The sequence below is a fragment of the Populus euphratica genome, unplaced genomic scaffold (genome assembly GCF_000495115.2).
Source record: "Populus euphratica unplaced genomic scaffold, PopEup_1.0 scaffold1250.1, whole genome shotgun sequence".
In the NCBI taxonomy this organism is placed as follows: Eukaryota; Viridiplantae; Streptophyta; class Magnoliopsida; order Malpighiales; family Salicaceae; genus Populus; species Populus euphratica.
This window is the reverse complement of record NW_011501103.1, coordinates 11,127-30,126: the sequence shown is the minus strand read 5'-3', so window position 1 is coordinate 30,126 and position 19,000 is coordinate 11,127. Positions and strand designations below refer to the sequence as shown.

The 19,000-nt window shown below is 33.1% G+C and overlaps 1 protein-coding gene across 5 annotated transcripts; it reads right to left on the bottom strand.

Annotated features, from left to right (window-relative positions):
- Positions 1 to 8,947: 8,947 nt before the first annotated feature.
- Positions 8,948 to 16,807, bottom strand: LOC105117250 (actin-related protein 4-like). 5 transcript variants are annotated; one of them, XM_011014851.1, is made up of 20 exons: positions 16,624 to 16,807; positions 16,435 to 16,526; positions 16,131 to 16,232; positions 15,966 to 16,053; positions 15,778 to 15,811; positions 15,077 to 15,137; positions 14,914 to 14,963; positions 14,194 to 14,248; positions 13,649 to 13,726; positions 13,483 to 13,536; positions 13,228 to 13,281; positions 13,089 to 13,149; positions 12,334 to 12,385; positions 12,151 to 12,217; positions 11,362 to 11,424; positions 11,199 to 11,261; positions 10,898 to 10,960; positions 10,297 to 10,361; positions 9,550 to 9,618; positions 8,948 to 9,370 (listed from the first exon to the last, which is right to left on the bottom strand). In XM_011014851.1, exons 1-20 carry the CDS (start codon positions 16,634 to 16,636, stop codon positions 9,325 to 9,327), a joined length of 1,230 nt encoding a protein of 409 aa, XP_011013153.1. In that variant the 5' UTR covers positions 16,637 to 16,807; the 3' UTR covers positions 8,948 to 9,324. The 5 variants fall into 5 exon arrangements, with proteins under 5 accessions (XP_011013153.1, XP_011013152.1, XP_011013154.1 ...); XM_011014850.1 differs by having other exon boundaries at positions 15,778 to 15,858; positions 15,966 to 16,039; positions 16,624 to 16,804; XM_011014852.1 differs by lacking the exons at positions 16,435 to 16,526; positions 16,624 to 16,807 and having other exon boundaries at positions 15,778 to 15,875; positions 15,966 to 16,039; positions 16,131 to 16,222.
- Positions 16,808 to 19,000: the final 2,193 nt, after the last annotated feature.

The following is a 19,000-nucleotide window of genomic DNA, read 5'->3' as shown; positions in this document are numbered from 1 at the left end:
TAAATTATAGTATTTATTTTATTTTCTCTTTTCACTTTTCTTGTATATAACTTTGTTTCTTTTCTTTTGTTTCTTTTTATTTTGTTTTCTTCCTCCTTCTTTTGCTTTCTTGTTCTTCTTTTTATTTTATTCCTACACGTGCATGAGAGTGTGGTCACGTACATCAAGTGGTAGACTTTGTAGGGTATCCTCATCATTTTCAGAAAATATGGCCGAAGAAGATAATCAATCACTTCATAATGAGAATAATGAGAATAACCGTGCTAGAACACTTAGAGACCACATGAATCCCACAAGAACAAGTGCACCATCATGCATAGTTTTTCCTCCTGATGCATCTCATTTTAATTTTAAACCAGGTATTATTCAACTTTTACCTTCTTTTCATGGTTTGGAATTGGAAAATCCATACTTGCATTTAAGGGAATTTGAGGAGGTCTGCAACACATATAATAATTTAAATTGTAGCATGAACACCATTAGATTAAAGCTTTTTCCTTTTTCATTAAAAGATAAAGCTAAAACATGGCTACAAAATTTAAGACCAGGATCCATTCGTGCTTGGGATGAAATGCAACAACAGTTTTTAAAGAAGTTTTTTCCATCTCATAGAACAAACTCTTTCAAGAGACAAATCACCACTTTCACTCAAAAACCAGGAGAAACATTTTACCAATGTTGGGATAGGTATCGAGACTTGCTTAGTACTTGCCCTCATCATGGTTTTGAAACATGGAGATTGGTTTCACATTTCTATGAAGGGTTAACACCTAAAGATAGGCAAATGGTTGAATTGATGTGCAATGGAACTTTTGAAGATAAAGACCCTGATGAAGCAATGGAGTACTTAGACTTGTTAGCTGAAAATGCTCAAAATTGGGACACCGCGGGTACTTGTGAGGCACCGAGTAAAACTCAACCTCATACATCTAGTGGAGGTATGTACAACCTTAGGGAAGATCATGACCTTCAAGCCAAGTTTGCATCTTTAGCTAGAAAAGTCGAGGCACTAGAATTGAAAAAGAGTGGTCAATTAAAATCTGTTGAAAACATTGTGTGTCAAATCTGTGAAACAAATGAACACTCAACCAACGATTGTCCAACCTTGCCTTCTTTTAAAGAATGTCTCCATGAACAAGCCCATGCTTTAAACAGTTTTCAAAGGGCCAACCACAACCCATACTCCCAAACATACAACCCTGGTTGGAGGAATCACCCAAATTTCAGTTGGAAGAGTGACAATGCACAAACTTCACAACCACCGTTTCAAGCACACCATAATTTCCAAAATTCTCATGGATATGCACCTCCTTATGCTCCACCTCCTAGAAGAAATCTTGAGGAAACATTGCATGCATTCATTGAAAAGCAAGAGACAATCAATACTCAACTTGCTCAAAACATGACAGATTTTAAAGATACTCTTGCAAAATTAACATCTGCTCTCAGTTTCCAAGAGAAAGGTAAGTTTCCATCTCAAACACAACAAAATCCCAAAGGGCAATACAATGCAAATGCAAGTAGTTCCGGAAGCCAACACATGGATCAAGTCAAATCAGTCACTACTCTGCGCAGTGGTAAGGTTATTGAAAAACCCTCTCTTGAACCTTATGAGAAAGATGATGAGTCAATCTTTGAGGGTAAGGAAGGGGTTGAATCTGAAAATTGCAAAGAAACGACTGATTCACCGCCAGCACTTCCATTTCCTCAAGCCATGACCAAACAAAGGAAAGTCAATCACAATTCTGAAATTTATGAAATTTTCAAACAGGTAAGGATCAATATACCTTTGCTGGATGCTATTAAACAGGTTCCTTCCTATGCTAAATTTTTGAAAGATCTATGCACTGTGAAGAGGAAACTGAATGTGAAAAAGAAAGCCTTTCTAGCCGAACAAGTAAGTGCTATTCTTCAGAATAATAATGCTTTGAAATATAAAGACCCTGGTTGTCCTACAATTTCTTGCTTTATTGGAGAGCATAAAATTGAAAGAGCCTTACTTGATCTTGGTGCTAGTGTGAATTTACTTCCATATTCAGTTTTTCAGAGTCTCAATCTAGGTGAGTTAAAACCAACTTCTATATCTCTTTTACTTGCCGATAGATCTGTAAAAGTGCCTAGAGGAATAATTGAAGATGTGTTAGTACAAGTCGATAAATTCATTTATCCTGTGGATTTTATTGTCTTGGACACAGAACCTGTTGAAGCATGTAATTCATTTCCTGTTATTTTAGGACGTCCGTTTCTTGCAACCTCTAACGCATTGATTAATTGTAGGAATGGACTGATGAAGCTATCATTTGGAAACATGACATTGGAGATGAATATTTTCAACATTTGCAAGCAACCTGGAGATGATAATGATTTACAAGAAGTAGATCATATTGATGAATTAGTTTATGATCAACTTGAATCTACTTTAAGTAAAAATGAATTGGATGAAACTGAAGATTTGCAAATGGTTTATTCTGAGGAAGAAATCACGAATGAAACAAGCACCGAAAATGTTGATGCGAATCTTTTGTCAACAGTGACAACAGATTCGACATCTGACATCACACCAATCGATGATTACTTTCCTAACAAATCCTTACTTTCTCTTAGTTCAATGCCTTGGTATGATAAAAATATTAATTTTCTTGCTTTAGGAGATTTGCTAGCTGATTGGAGTACCCAAGACAAAGAAAAGTTTTTGAACGAAGTGAAGAGCTTTTATTGTGATGACCCTAACTTATTCAAATATTGTCCTGATCAAATATTTCAAAGATTCATTCCCGACAATGAGGTAAGTAGTGTCATTAAACTTTGTCATTCTGAAGCATGTGGAAGTTATTTCTCGTCAAAAAAGACTGCTGCAAAAATCTTTCAAAATGGATTTTATTGGCCCACCATGTTCAAGGACACACATGCATTCTGCAAAACTTGTGAAAATTGTCAAAAAATTGACACTGGTCAAAAAGTTTTGTTTTATGATTCTCAACTCTATGCATTCCCTAAAGAGCTAAGATTAAGATGGACCAATCCTTATGGGGCCTGTGATATTGAGAATTCAATGAATGACAATGATTTTAAGGAAAATGGACATCGTTTGAAAGCTTACTTTGATAATTTTCCTAGTGAAAATGAATCAGCTGGTTTGAATGATCTTGTAGATAAAGGTTGATTATTTTGTTTTTCTCACATTGTTTTTGTGTTTCTTTTTGAGTGATTTTTGCTAGTTTCTCTCACCCCGGTCAAATGGCGGATAACGGTACTCCGTGACTTAAGTCGGTTCTTTCAGTTTCCCACAATAACTGATATTTGTGTATATATTTGTGCAATTCTTTGAATCTCTCTTCTAATTCTCATTTGAAAATGGACACTAATCTTGAAAAATTGAAAAAGTATTTTCCCGCTCTGCCTCAGAATGCGATTACAAAAATTTACCGTGCTAGATGTGCAAGATTGAGATTGTTAATGAATCATGGAATTCCTGAAGATATTCGTTGGTTGATTGAAGCAAAGGTCCGATTATCAGGTGAGTCCTCTAATTTCTTTATTTCACACATGCCTGGAACAGGTAAAAGCACTTTTGCAAAGAAACGTCGTGCAAAACGACTAGAAGTCTGTCATCGATGTGCTAGATGGACTTGTAATACACAATGTCGTTCTTTAGGAATGGTATCTATAAACCGTGAAGATAAAATACAATTCATTAAGGATGGCCTGAGTAAGGAGTCTTTAGATAATCTTCTATTGACTCTTGAGACGCATCCTAGTGGAGATGTGCATCGTGCAATTCATGATTTATGGCCACTATTTCATAAAGAACATGATCGACTTAGTCTTGGGAATCTGACTAAAAAAGACCCTGTTTGCCAGTTTTTAAGAAAACTGGATGGGAAGCCTATCCCCGACCCATAGAGGGCGTTTAAGCCGTTCTTGGACGTAAAACCAAGGGAAGATGTGAGCCACAATCACAACTACCTGTACATACACATGTTTTTTTTCAAAAGTAAATAAATAAATAAAAAGAGAGAGAGAGTGTGTGAGACTCTAGCTGGCCTACATATAGATGTTATGATTGCCTTTCTAATTTCTCATCTATAAAACCCTCTTTTCCTTCCTTTCATTTCTACTCAACCCATACATTTAACAAATACAGAAGTGTGTAGAAATGGCAAGTTCCTCAGGTCATCAAATAAGAAATATTTGTGTTTTCGGTGGATCTAGTCCTGGGAAAGAAAAGGAGTTTTTAGAATCAGCAAATCATCTTGGTTAGGTGCTAGCTGAGAGAAAGATTCATTTAGTGTATGGGGGAGGCAGTCTTGGGTTAATGGGAGGTGTGTCAATAGCTGCATTTTTAGGAGGTAGTCAAGTTTTGGGGGTCGTCCCTGAAGCTTTGGCACAAGGGGACATCATTGGAAAAACAATTGGAGAGGAACTTCAGGTCTCCACAATGTCGGCTCGAATGAATGCAATGTTTAACCATGCTGATGCTTTCATTGCTTTACCAGGTGGTCTAGGCACATTGGAAGAGATCTTTCATATTTCCTCTTGGGCTCAATTGCACATTCACCATAAACCCATAGGTTTGTTAAATGTTAATGGTTATTATGATAAGTTGTTGTCTTTTCTTGATCATGCTGTGGAACAGGAATTTCTAACATCTTCTGCACGACAAATCATAATCTCTGCTGCTACTGCTGAACAGTTGATTGACCAACTACAATCTTTCATTCCTGTGATTGATCCTTCCATGAGTCGCATAAATTGGTCATCTACGGGAAGCCGTAAAAAGCTTAGATTGGATTTGAGCCTTCATTTGTGAATTTTTGTGTCTTTTGGTTTTATTATTATGTTTTGTTATTTCTTATTTTTGTTTTAGTGTGTTTCAGGTTTTGTCAGTGTTCGTTATTTCAGGTGATATCTTTTATACTCTATCTTTCTACCTTAGAACATTGAGGACAATGTCTCGTTTTGGTTGGGGGGAGAGGGTAGTAGTTGATAAAAAAAAATTGTTTTTCATTTCATAAAGCATGTGCATAATTGTTGTTACTAGGATGGCAGAGTAAAGGAGTTCTTTTGTTAAAGTGACTCTTGAGACGCATCTTAGTAACCATTCTTAACAAGGTCTATTATAATACTTCCTGAAATATTCAGGTTTACAAACTCTCGTATTGTTACCACTTAATTCTGCTCATATACTTATTTAACATGTATTTTTAAACCTTAATTTACACACACACACTTTAACATATGATTGTGGGTTGCATATTGGATTATTACATTATTTATGTTCTTTTGTTAAAGGTAACAACTAAGGGAAAGGGATTGTATATAATTAAAAAGAAAAAAAGAAAAACATGAAAAAAAAAGAAAAAGAAAAAGAAAAAAAAATGATGATAATAAAAATGTAGATAAGTTTGGTTTCGTAGCCTCCCTAACCTAAGCAATTAAGTCCGAAGGGGTGTTTTAACACCTAATACCCTAAAGTCAACTGACTTGGGAGCTATTGGCCCAACGCTTGTTACATGGGTTGAGGAGAAAAGCTTAAGGGAATCAAACATTGCACTATCTACATATCAGTATCTGCGACCCGAGTTACTAAGCTCGTAGGGGTGTCTTAACACCTAATGCCCTAAGACCAACTGGTCTGGGAGTCATTAGCTGAAAGCTCGTTACATGGGTTAAAGATGCATGATGTTTTTAAAGTATATGTATATAGAGTTAAAAAAAAAAAAGACAAAAATAGTAATCCCAACCCAAGGAAGTTAACCTTAAACATTAGAACAAAAATTTTGTTTTCTTCCAAGAAAAGCCCCATAATTATGTGTTGATACATTGAGCACAAAAGAAAGGTTTATTAATATCTTGTTAAGAGGTATTGAGCAGATATATAAATTTAATGAGAGTTTGTTTATCTGGATAGATTAATGGAAGTTAAATGATGAATACCTTGCTTTGTGGAATTTGCAAATTGTTTTTCTATTTTACGCTTTGATTACTAGGGACTAGTAATAAGCTGGTTGGGGGGTGTGATTAGTACTTAAAAGTGCATTTTTATCATGGTTTTATATCATCATTTTGCACTTGAAGTATCAATAACTCCTTAACTAAAATATGTTTTATAATAATGTATCTAATAATATAAGATACCTTTAATTTGTGGTAAATGTCTATTTTTAATGCAGGTCTATCACATAAATGAAAGGATTGATTGATGACTTGAAGAACTTAAATTGCATGGATAAAGAGATGGTCAAACTTAGAGAAGAGATGTCGGTGCAATCCAAACCGGAACACTGTTCGGTAATTGGGTCATATCTAGAGCTATATATCTCAGATTTAGGTCCAATTTATATGGATGGAAAGGTAAGACATAGGCCTACAACTTTCATATGGAGCCCAAGATCTAAAAAGGCCATTATCAAGTCCAAATTGTAGCAACAACAAAGAAGCCCGAATCTGTCTTCCAGCCCGAGCACTGTTCGGTATTTTGGCCATATCTGGAGTTCTAGAAGTCCAAATGAGCTGAAGTTTTTACACAAGAAAGCTGAGACAATTGCCTACAACTTTCATGTTTGCAACTGGCTCCAGTTTTGACGTTATCAATGACGTTTTGGGCAGACAAGAGAAGATAAGGATTGTCACCAAGTCAAGAGTTGGCCACCCACTCATCAATTAGTCATCAAATCAATAGTTCCCAATTTTGGCCTATAAAAGGAGGCATTTGCCATGCATTTAGGCATCTTGGTTTTCAGATCAAGATCATGCTCTTCCTTTCTCTCTTTGTATTTTTTGTAATGTTTATGCTTTGCTTTCATTAATATCAAGTTTATGCCTTTCATTTCCTTTCATTTACTTAGTTAACTTTTATCTTGTTTATGTTCTTGTTTTGTTTATTTATTTTTCTTTCTTCCATTATGTCTAGCTAAGTTTATTATATCAAGGTGAAAAGGTTACACTAATGGTGTAAGAATAAGTATAGTGTAAACTTAATATGGACTTTAATGTTTGATACTAACATGTTTTGTATTTGTTATCTTGTTCACTCTTTAATACTTTGCTTGTTAAATAACTAATCTTGATTTATGTTGTATAACACTTGGTACAACAAATGTTTGGCACTTTCATAGCTCATACTGTATGGTATAACCGACACCTGAGCTATGAAAGGAACTTGATTTGTTGTTAACATAAGTTATAATCATGAATGCTGGACGAGATTTACAAGTATTAGCATTAATCGAATAAGATGACTAATGTAATCATGTTAACAATCTATAATCTGATTGGAACCTCCTTTGTGTGTGGTTTCCAATTGAATGATAAGAGTTTATATTATACTTGTTTGACATACCATTAGTGGATCCTCTAACCTTGACATTGTTTGTTATCATTGTTTAATCCTTATGTTAATTTTCCATCTCAAAGTTCTCATCAACTTATCTTCTTCTTCTCCTCCTTCTTTTTCTTTATTATTATTATTGTTGTTGTTGTTGTTGTTACTACTATTACTATTACTATTATTATTATTATTAGTGTTGTTGTTATTACTATTATTGTTGTTGTTGTTGTTGTTGTTGTTGTTGTATTATTGTTATTTATAATTTGTACAATTAACCTCCTTGTGGTTCGACCCCAGTCTTACTGGGTTATTTATTACTTCAACACTCCTACACTTGGGTGAAAACATCAATCTTTTAGTCGTGTCAACTACTACCCTCTTCAAGAAAACAATCTCATCCTCAAGAACTTGCATTTTGTGACTTATGTATGCCGCAGGATCCACATATTACCCGACATACATTTTTGCTATTTCAACAGCATACACAAGTCTGTCCTTTATGGATTGGTCTTTGTTTTCATCTATGGGACTCAAAACATTCTCAAGATGAGTCTCCCTTGAATTGTCTCCATACCTGATGACATTAGACATCAAACCAATAATTTCTAAAACAAAACGAACCAACGCTTTGGTACCACTTGACACAAGGACAATTCCTAGCACAATTTTGATCCAGCATGACAGTCTCATCCGATACTAAACTCCACTTATCTTATAATCTTAACTCCTATTTAGCCTATAAACTAAGGTGTTTTACACACACAAAGAGGCTTCCCCTAAAGTCTAGCAAGTTATCAACTAACTACATCAACACAAGTTTAGAAATAAGAATTACAAGCATAATTTACAGGAAAAAATCAATCTTTATTAATACCAATAACAAAGGATACACAAAACTCATTACATGCAATGCATAATTCTCTTACATGCTACACAACTCTAGCCTTTATTTATTACAAAAGAATACAAAAGTTACAAAGAAAACTGCCTTAAGACAAATCTAATCACATCTAGATGATTGTCTAAAAATAGTAACTACCAAAAATTATCTCTAACTACTCACTGTTGTAACTTCTCTTGGTCTACCACCTAACAAACCACCAAACCAATCAATTGTGTTCACACGAACCCACTATTCATACGCATCCATTATGCATTGTTATTAAATCAATCATTGTTCACACATGCTACCACTACCTATGCACATTATCAAGATTCCAACAGTGCTTTTGCTAGCCCGCCCATGCACCCAAACCTATGATATGCTCCAAGAACCACCATGAGATTGAAACAAAGTTTATCATGGTGCAACCATGTTAAGGGATAAAATGAAGTAGCTCCATGCAAAGCAAGACTAGAGGTTTCAAGTTTCATTTATGAACAAAGTCACAAAACTCCATTTGTGAGATAGAAGGTATAATTTACATTCAGACTCATGATACTAATCTCGTCGATGAATCAATACAAAACTTCAAAAGATGTTCCTAAGAAAAAATTGGATGGCAGGGGGCAGGTAGAAACAAAAATACACCAAATGAAATGGGGAGGGTAGATTAAAAGGCCCGTAATTTTCTGCTTTAATTAATCATATATTATCTTTTTTGCTTAAACAAAAGAGAGTACCAAAATCCTCTTTTTTTCAATTGCATTTTTTCTGTCAGAGTAATAATAATACAGATTGTTCGCATTAACAACCTAATACATATTTGTAAATAGTACACAAAAGGGCATCAACCTACGCTACAGGATCAGATTTCACGGAATGAGTGCGTGGAAAATGCTGATACAAAGCAAATGCTAACCAAAGTCAGGAAGATAATGATATAATCTAAGCTAATGTTTCGAGGTGACAGTAGATGCTGCAAACTTGCTGGAAAGCTATATGATCCCAGAAATGTTAGATCTCAGATGACTTCGATGAAATCTCCACCAACCATAAAATTATCCTCCCCGACAACTGATACTTCTGCGCAGCTACCTTCATAAATATAGTATCAAGGGCATTTTCTTTGTACATAAGACACCCCATGCTCTTCATACCTGTCAATTCAGCGTGCTTAAATTTGAGGATGATATATTTGTTCAAACTTGAATTCATAAAGCTTAATCTAAAATTTAAATTCGGGAAATCTTAGGAAAAAAGGAGCAAAACTTGAAAATATGCTCCTTGAACCTCAGTAATTAATCCAAATAACAGAGTTCTGAAAGATGAAACTTACTCAGACTTGGAGAACCACGTCTGCTGGAATGAACCAAGAGATGCCAGTATACTACCTCCTATCCATACACTGCTTAAATAATCATTTGAAAAACAACCATTTATTCTTTTTAATTATAAAAATGGATTCTAAAGAAATTGTTCAAAAAAGGGACTTGTCAGCTAGAGAAATATCACAGTTAGTTAAACTTGAAATGCTTCACAACATAAAGAAACTATCAGCTCTTCTACCAAGTGTTTGTACATGAAAGAACATGTGGCGAACACTACAAACAATATCAACTAAACACATGGCAATCACCAAATCATACTTTAAATGAATGGTAATAAGCTGACTTTAGACTGCCAAGACAATACCATCTTTGTTTCTCACAAGGATGAGAACTAACACGTCAAAGCACCATACATTGGAATAAACTGACCGAGGGAATTACTCAAAGTTTCAAGTTTGCAGTAAGTTTTCCACCACTACTGTCTGTGCTCTTTGGAATATCTGGCTATCCACCAAACATTCAATTATTGAGTTATTAGACTTATCTTTGTTTCTAAATTCATCTTCAGGATTCTCAATACTTCAACACATCAATCTCTAATGCAAACCCTCAACCATTTTTCAGTTGTCCACCACCTTACAAATAATGAGAATTCATTATTGTTTAGTTCACTTTTTTTTTTTTTTGCCAATACAATATACACTAGAAGCCACTAGATGCCAAGAATTGTTTGGGGTTAAGCAAGTTAATCAAACCTGAATCTCCTTTCAGTTGCATTTCCACTAGCCAGCACTTTAACTCTGGCAGCTTGAGGAGACTCCTGCACAGGGATGAATGATCATTTCATTATTTTGTAACTTAGTATGAAACAGAAGTTCCAGTGTTCTTTCTTTTTGAACTGTGGAAACAGAAGTTTGTTCTCATATGAAATTTGTATTCATATCTAGATGATTTCTGATAAGAATAGTTCTATCATGCAAATATTAATGTATTATCAGTCTCAACAAAAAAAGTGCATGCATGCAGAAGCGTAACAAAGGGCTACAGTAATATGATGAGGCTACAGTAATACAATGAGCTTTTCCATCCTATTGGCACCAAATAATAGAATTGCAAGTAAAAATGCAGCATTCCAAGTGTATGATGGTATGGAACTGACAGTGCAAGGCATGGTAAAGTTTTGCCTTATTACTTCAGGTCACTGAATACTAAAAATATGTTGCAAGTTGCAAGTAAAGCGAGATGATTGAGATGATAAATCTAGTGTTGGAAGTCTTGAAATGGAGAAAGCTAAAAAAGGATTCCCAATGATTTCAAAGGGTAGAAAACAAATCAAGTTTTCAGCCAAAAAAGTACCTCAAGCAAATCTTTCTCAAGTCGTTCCTTCAACTGTTGCATTGATGCTGTTCCACCAGCAAGCTAAATCAAATAGTAAAGAAAAGGAACCACATCAACATTGAAATTTTAAACAAATCTAGTGAACTAAAATCCATGTATTTCTTCTTTTATTTCTTTTTCTCATTGAAGAAATTCATCAAACAAACACTATGATATGATAATTTGCCATTATAATCAGTTATCATGCCATCCACACATTTTGCTAGTTATTTTCTTTCAACATTACAATCATAGTTGATAATGAGCTTGTTCACTTTACCAGTATACTACTAAACAGTTCTCTTCGGATATCAACATCACACTTATTAATGCTTTCAACAGCCTGCAAACATTGGGAAAGAACTACTTAAATAGAAGTGATAGAAGGTAACTGGTTATTTTTAAGTTCAAAAAATTTGTTATGTAATAAAGAGTAAATTTACCATTTGCGGCAAACCACGAGCACTAGAAGCTATCTCCACAAAATTATCCATACCAGGAATTGTCTGATATTAGTCACAAAACAATTTATTGTATGCGAACACAAGCTGAAGATTTTGACCAATGAAATACCAGATAGACTTACAATACACAAACCAATTGCACTCAACAGATAAATCAACAACTCATGAATATTTCATATGAACATCAGATTCACAAGTACTAATAAAAGGATAATTATTGGTTAAATATACAAATTAAATGATCATTGAAGTGTGTTTATGTTTAACAAAATTATAATTTAAAGCACAAGAAGCATCAAAATTCAGAAAGAGACAAGATTTAAAGATTACTTCCTATGATATTCTGAAAAGACCCATTCAATAACCACAAAAAGAAACAAAGTTAAATGAAAAAATAGTTATGGTAAAGATGCGCCAAACATATAAAAGAAGTGGCCCTGAATTATAAACATTTTATCCACTTTATTTTGGAAAATCCTGAAATTCTTGCCCACCATGAATTTGTAACATGTACTTGTGGTGGTAAAAAAGAAAGTGAGCGTAGACTTTATAAAATTGCCCTCCATTGATGCAGTTAAAAGAAGAAAATAGCAGTACTTGGAGAAAATTATAGCAACTGACACATTGTCCCATGGAGAGAATAAACAAAAGGACACCCCCCCCCCCCCCCCCCCGAAAAAAAAAAAAAAGTGAAAATATTGCAGAGTGACAGAAGATGCAATGAACAGAACATTGAAGAGGGATTGTGGGTATTTGTGAGCCATGAACCTGAACCAAGGATGGATTGAATAGAATATCTGGAATCTTGAATCTATCAGCTCCAATTTCAATTGTCCTGTTTGCATTTAAGAGCAGAAGTTCAGATAGAAAAACATGGTATTCAATTTCTAAACGTAAAAAGCAAACCAAACAGCATTCAAACTGGATAATATTGAATTGCATGGGACTTACTGGCCATCAGGAAGCTCATATGGAGTCATTGGAATGTTTGAGTATGAACTTTCTAAATTTGTAGAGGAAAGAAAAAGATACAGAAAGGTTAGCACAAATGAATGCTTGTAACACAACACTCAATTTGATATATCAAGATCCAACATAATTACACAAGAGATTCAGTTTACAAATAAACAGCATGATTGTCATGATCTGTCATGGAAATCATTCAGTCATCGTCATGAATTGGTCGAGAAGGAGTGACCCTTGGCTTCTAAAGTTTGCACATTTTCTGGTATTCTATTTCACCAATTTTGAAAATGTTAAGCAACTCTGTCATTACTTCTGAAAAAGAAAAGTGCTTTCAGAACTTTGGGATGCATTGAGAAATAGAAGCTTTGATAGAAAATTTGGAGCAGGTTTCTAAGATACAGTACAAGTGTCATTTGCTTTATTAATTCAACATCACCAGTGCTCTGACCCCTCAAAGAAAATAAGGTCACATTTTGTGTGGGAACAAACAGATATTGGTGGTAAATCCGATGCCTTGCCTTGAATTAAATGAACCGCAACATTAATGAAAGTTTACAGCAGCTCTAATGTTTTCAAACTATAAGAACAAGACACATAGACAAATTGGTTGCACCACAAACAATATCCACATACAAAAAATATATACAATCCAGAAATTCTGTTAAGTAGATCATGCGATCTTAATAGATAAACTCTACAAGTAATCAATCATTGCAAATACAACATGAAGGAATACACACCATCATATGGTGTATCTGGGGCTCGACACACACATTCTTTGATATCACTTGCAATCACTCTCTGTTTCCAAAACAAACAATCAGATATAAAAAGATTCTCAACTTCACAAGGAGGAAAATTGTCTAGCCAATAACAGACCTGAGAGTACAGTCTATAGCTTTCAGGTGTACTTGGAAAATCAAGATCCACCGTCTATGACATTCAAAAAAATGAAAGAGGTCTCAATGGCATATATTAAAAAAATCCAAATGAACAAAATGCAACTATGGAAATTAGATCTGAATCACAAAGCAAAAGAAATGTTGAGAGATATCTAGCAGAAACATGGAAAAAGGAATTGTCATCACAACAGGTAACAACCCAAAACAATTTCCAGTGACATTTAAAAATTACCTGAAACACACCCAGCTGTATTTCCTTTCTTTTGAAAGAGTACCTTGGTTTTATCTGCATAGCCAAATATAAAGATTACTTTGAAAAGAAAAAAAAGCGTATGTTTTAGTTGGTTCTGACAGAACTAGGCCTTTCAAAGCACAAATTCATTCCTATACTCACTCACCATGACACCTTTGCTCTCCAAGCTTTTCAGCAAGCAATCAGTAAGAAGTTCTCCTCCAATAGGAGAAGAGGCCACTGCCTATAATAACAAAAGCAATGAAAAGAAAAGGGCAAAAGAAAAGGGCTGTCAGTTTGTCATGGGCAGATAACTCGGCATTAGACCTTTGAGATATTAAAAGGGGGCATGATCCTAGTCAAATTTTATTGTTTTAAAATTTTTAGGAAAGAGGAAGAAAGCAGCACTAAATCTGCTGCTGGCAAGTGATTGGTGAAAGAGGTTGATAGTTTTTAATAAAGTTCCAATTAAGAGTTTCCTCCACCAGTACCTTTTGAAGGGATTTGAAAATTGAACATGCCAAGATTCCAGAATTTTACTAATGATTTAAGTTAAGAAATTTCAACAGAATTAAAAAAAAAAATGCAAACAAGTACAAAATGCAAGACTGATATTGATTGGTTTATTATTGAAAATCTAAAGACAGACACCGTAGCCAAAGCAATTATTTGCAAGTAACATATGCCACTTGATCAGGCAAAGAGCAGTACCTTTTGAAGAACATAACCATCATGGACTGGGGCAATTGTAGTTGATCCTCCACCACTGGCACAGATACAATTTTTTTCAGCATTATATTAAGCAAAAAATCCAGCAATAAGTTTAGCAAAACTAAGGCAAATAAAACGTAAGGAAAATAATGGGCACATCATAATCTGTTATTGCAAATAAGATGGTTCTAGAAGCGATCTTCAAACTTCCAAATATGTTAACATCCATGTTGTAGTCTCAAAACATTGATTAGAGCCAGCATCAATCCAAGGAGATAAATTGCCAATTAATACCATAGAATGTTTCAATCTTCTAGGTTTAGCACGTTGCTATCAACTTTTCATGGTGAGGAGAGCACCAAATTCAAATTATGTTATCAACCATAGTCATTGCACAACTCCAATATTCTAAGTTTTACTTAGAACTCATGGATGAAAAAACGCACCAGTTCCAAACTTTTTTTTTTTTTACCAATGTCATTGTGCATCCTCCCATTATAAAGTTAAAAGCAAGTTTGTTTCCTTGTGTTTTGTTCCTTTTCACTAAACATGCCTGGCAAGAAATACATTGTCGAGATAAGGGACAAAGTGGTTACTTCAACTAAAATAGTGTAAGTAATAAGAAGATTGAAGTTAAGTGCAAAATAAATGCAGAAAAGCACTGACACTGCCAGTTGAAGACGTTCTACACTCATAACTCGACAATTATATAACTCCTACCCATCAACAACTAGCGAGGTAGCACGTCCTGATGCAAAAGATGTTAGAACCTGGCAGCAGGAAGAACTCGAGTCACACCAAATTGAATGAGATTCTCCAATCACGTTAAAAAAAATTAAGGTGCAAGTTGGAGAGATGGGCATAAGATGGAACAGGGACATACAGCATTCTTGGCCAAAAATAATGCAGGAACATTGTACTTTTCAAAAATAAGCTCTGCTGTCCTGTCAATTATGCAACAACCCAACCATAATCAGCAAGCATCAAAGCAGCATGATGAAATTAGCCAAAACCAAGAAGTTTAGTTAAATTTCAATAACACAAACTGAAATTAACTTCAAGCAAAGAATAATTTCAACAACAAAAACAAAGAATATTTTTATGAAGATTCATTACCCGCACAAAAACAAGCTAAAGAATAATTATTTAAGGCCAAGATCACAAAAAAAAAAAAGTTAACTTCAAGCAAAGAAATAATGTCAATCTAAACAACTGACAAAGAAAGCCTTGCAGGACAGGAAGTAACTTGCATCACTTAGAAACAAGGAATAAATCATATGATTATCATTGCAACCATAAGTGAAGAACATATTGCAAAACTAGGAGCTTTTTCCTCCTTCCTTTGTGAATAAATCACACTACTTAATGATTTCTAATTTCCAGAGAATGACCTTGATAAAACTTCATAGTCCAAACCACATGATTAGTATTCAACTAATCAATGGCATTAGTCGTCATTCTCATAGAATCTCAACAAGCAAGAAATCATTTATTGGATCAAGAGGGTTACTTCCAGCCAATGTACACAGAGATAACAGATGCAGCTGGCATTAAAGTAGAGAATATCATGCGTTGCCAGCTTACCTTTCTCTCTGTTGTTGACTGTTGGATGAAGGTTCTGCAAGTAGCATCGGGTGCTCCTTTGGGTCAATCAATAGACACTCTCTAAAGACAGTAAAATTCTAGATATAGAGATATTACAGAATAAAAGAAAAAAAATTATCTTTTTTTTTTTGGTTAATGAAATCAGGGTGTTTGATAATGAATCTTACCTGAAAGCATGATTCCATATGCTGTCAACCATATCCCAGTCAGCAACGATCCCATCCTTAAAAGGTGATACCACCTGATGGAAAAAACCTGAATTTATTACATAGCCTAAACAAATCCCGTCTAGTCTATCAGAAACATGACAAGAAAATAATTAGAAAACTGACCTCCATATGGTCTCGACGAAACCCTAAAGCCTGAGATCCTACATATAACTTACATTTGCTTGTAGTGTCATCAACGTCCATTTGATCCGTCGACCCAACAACCTGAGTAACATGTGCCAAGAAAACCTCTAAACAAGGAAAAATTATAATAATAACAGTCTTCGAACCCTAGCTGATAGTCACAAGCATTTTGCCAATTTCGAAATTCCAAACAGGAATTCCTTGTTTCTAAAGCAAATTAAAAAAAAAAGTTAAAATGCTGTCAATGTAGGATAAATAACATGCGAGAGAGAAAGAGAATAACAGATGGAAAGACGGCCTTGGGTGCGTCCTCGCCGGCATAACCAGCTTTGCAAGTGTGTGAGCCCAAGTCAATGACTATAGCTGATACTTCATCTGTTTTCACCAACAGAACAAAAAAAAAAATTAAAAGAAACAATTTCCAAGACAAACGTAAAGTAGAGTAGAGTAGTTAAGGGTTTTTTAAACTCACCACCACCGTACATGATTGCTTTGCAAATTTTCAAGAACGAGTGATTGAATTTCTCAGGTTAGGGTTTTAGATAGAACATAGAGGCTCGAAGGGAGTTGTTAGCCGGTCACGAGGACTTGGGTCCGGATTGGGTTTGCTTTGGTTTGGTTTCTAGCCCGAGTTTTGCCCAGACCATGAGATGGACTGACCATGTACTTAAGGCCCGGCCGTCCCTTCACCCCTTGTTCTTTCTCTTGGTATCTTGCTTAACCAAATTATGTAAGTTTTTTAAAAGTTTAACAAAGTAAAGAATATCTTTTAGAACCAACTAGATTTGTTGCAGATTTGCCACAAGCCGATCAAGAAAATTTTATGTAAAAAAAATATTAGGATAAAAGAAATTCAAGTTGCAAGTTATTCGTCTAATTGAATAATTTAAATAATATAAAAATAAAAATATAGTAACAATAAAAAAAATTAATTAAAAACAAGTAATGAAAAAGGGTAAAAACACTATGTTTGAATCCATCAAAATTATAAAATAGCCGAATACTAACCTAATAATGTAAACCATTAAAAAAAAAAAACAAAGCAAAATTTCAAAAAAAAATCAGCTTATAAAAAAAATAAGTAAACTAAGGAGAATCTTTTAAATTTAATTTAATTTTTAAAACTTGTAACTTGTTAACTCAGATTTAATAAATAAATTTAACTCTCAAACAATTTGATTTTAAAGAATAAAAAAAATATCAATAAAAAATACCTGCAAAAGTGGAAAAAAAAATGAGTATAAAATTTAAAAGAAAAAACCTAACAATGATAAAATTTAAATTAAAAAAATAATTTAAAATAAAATAAATAACAATTAAAAGAATGAGTATCAAATTTGAAAAATTAACAAATCATAGGTGTGAAATTGAAAAATATTTGTAATTTGATAAATTATTTATAAATTATAAAATGATAGGGTGTCAAAATTGAGAATATTGTAGAGGGATAACCTAATAGCATAAAATCACAGAAAAAACTCAAAAAAGATAGAAAATAAAAAACATATCATCTTAAAAAAAATTTTAAAAAAAAAAGCAAATACAAGTAAACCTTCTAAACTTGGTGTAATATCTAAAACTCACAACCCATAAAATCTTATACTCGAATTCAATAAAAAAACTCAAATATAAACAAATTTAATTTTAAATAATGAAATTGTAAAAAAAAATGCAAAAGAAAAAAAATAACAAAAAAAATGAAAATAAAATTTAATAAAAAAAGTACAAGGATGATGAAATTTAAAAAAAAAATGATCATAAACAAAATAAATAGTAATTAATTTAATGAGGACTAGTTTTGAAAGATTAAAAAATCATAGGAGATGAAATTGGAAAATATTTATAATTTAATAAATTATTTGTAGAATAAAAAATGGTAGAGGTGAAACTGAAAAAAGAACTATAATAAAATAGCAAAAAAGATGCCAAAAAATGCCAAAAAAAGATTTAAAAAAATTAGAAATCATCAATTTGATGAAAGAAGAAAAATCATAAAAAATTAGGTTAACCTTTTAAATTTGATCTCATCTCTAAAACTCACAGCTCATGAAATTTTGGATTAGAAAACTCAATTAATTCTCAACAAATTTAATTTTAAATTATGAAATTGATGAAAAATATCAATTTGCAAAAGAAAAAAACACAACACAAAAGTAAAGAAAATTTTAACAGGAAAAAGAATAGGGAGGTTGAAATTTGAGAAAATAAATGAAAATGATCATCGACAAAATAAATAGCAATTAATAGAATGAGAATTGGATTTGAAAGATTAAAATATTATAAGGAATGAAATTTAAAAAAAAAATTGTAATTTGATATATTATTCATAAATTAAAAAATAGCAAGGAGTTAAATTGAAAAACATTGTAAAGGGCAACTCAATAAAGGAAGAAGGATAAAAATAAGAAAATATGATCTTAAAAAGGAACAAAAACAAACAAACTCAAACAAACCTCTTAAATCTTATCTAATTTCTAAAAGTCACAATTCATGAAATATATTGAACCTTGAATAAATTAAGAAACTCAAGTATGAACTAATTAAATTTTGAAGGATGAAATTAGTGAAAATATTATGATAAAAAGCTTGTAAAAGAAAAAAAAAAGAGCAAAGAGAAATATAGGGATAAATTTTCATTAGAAAAATCCAAAAAGGATGAAATTTGAAAAAAAATTAAAAATGAACACAAACAAAATAAATTGTAATTAAAATAATGAGAGCTAAATTTGAAAGATAAAAAAATACTAGAGATGAAATTAAAAATATTTATAATTTCATGGATCATTTAAAGATTAAAAAATAACAGGTGGTAAAATTGAAAAACAATGATATCTAAACCACAAAAAATA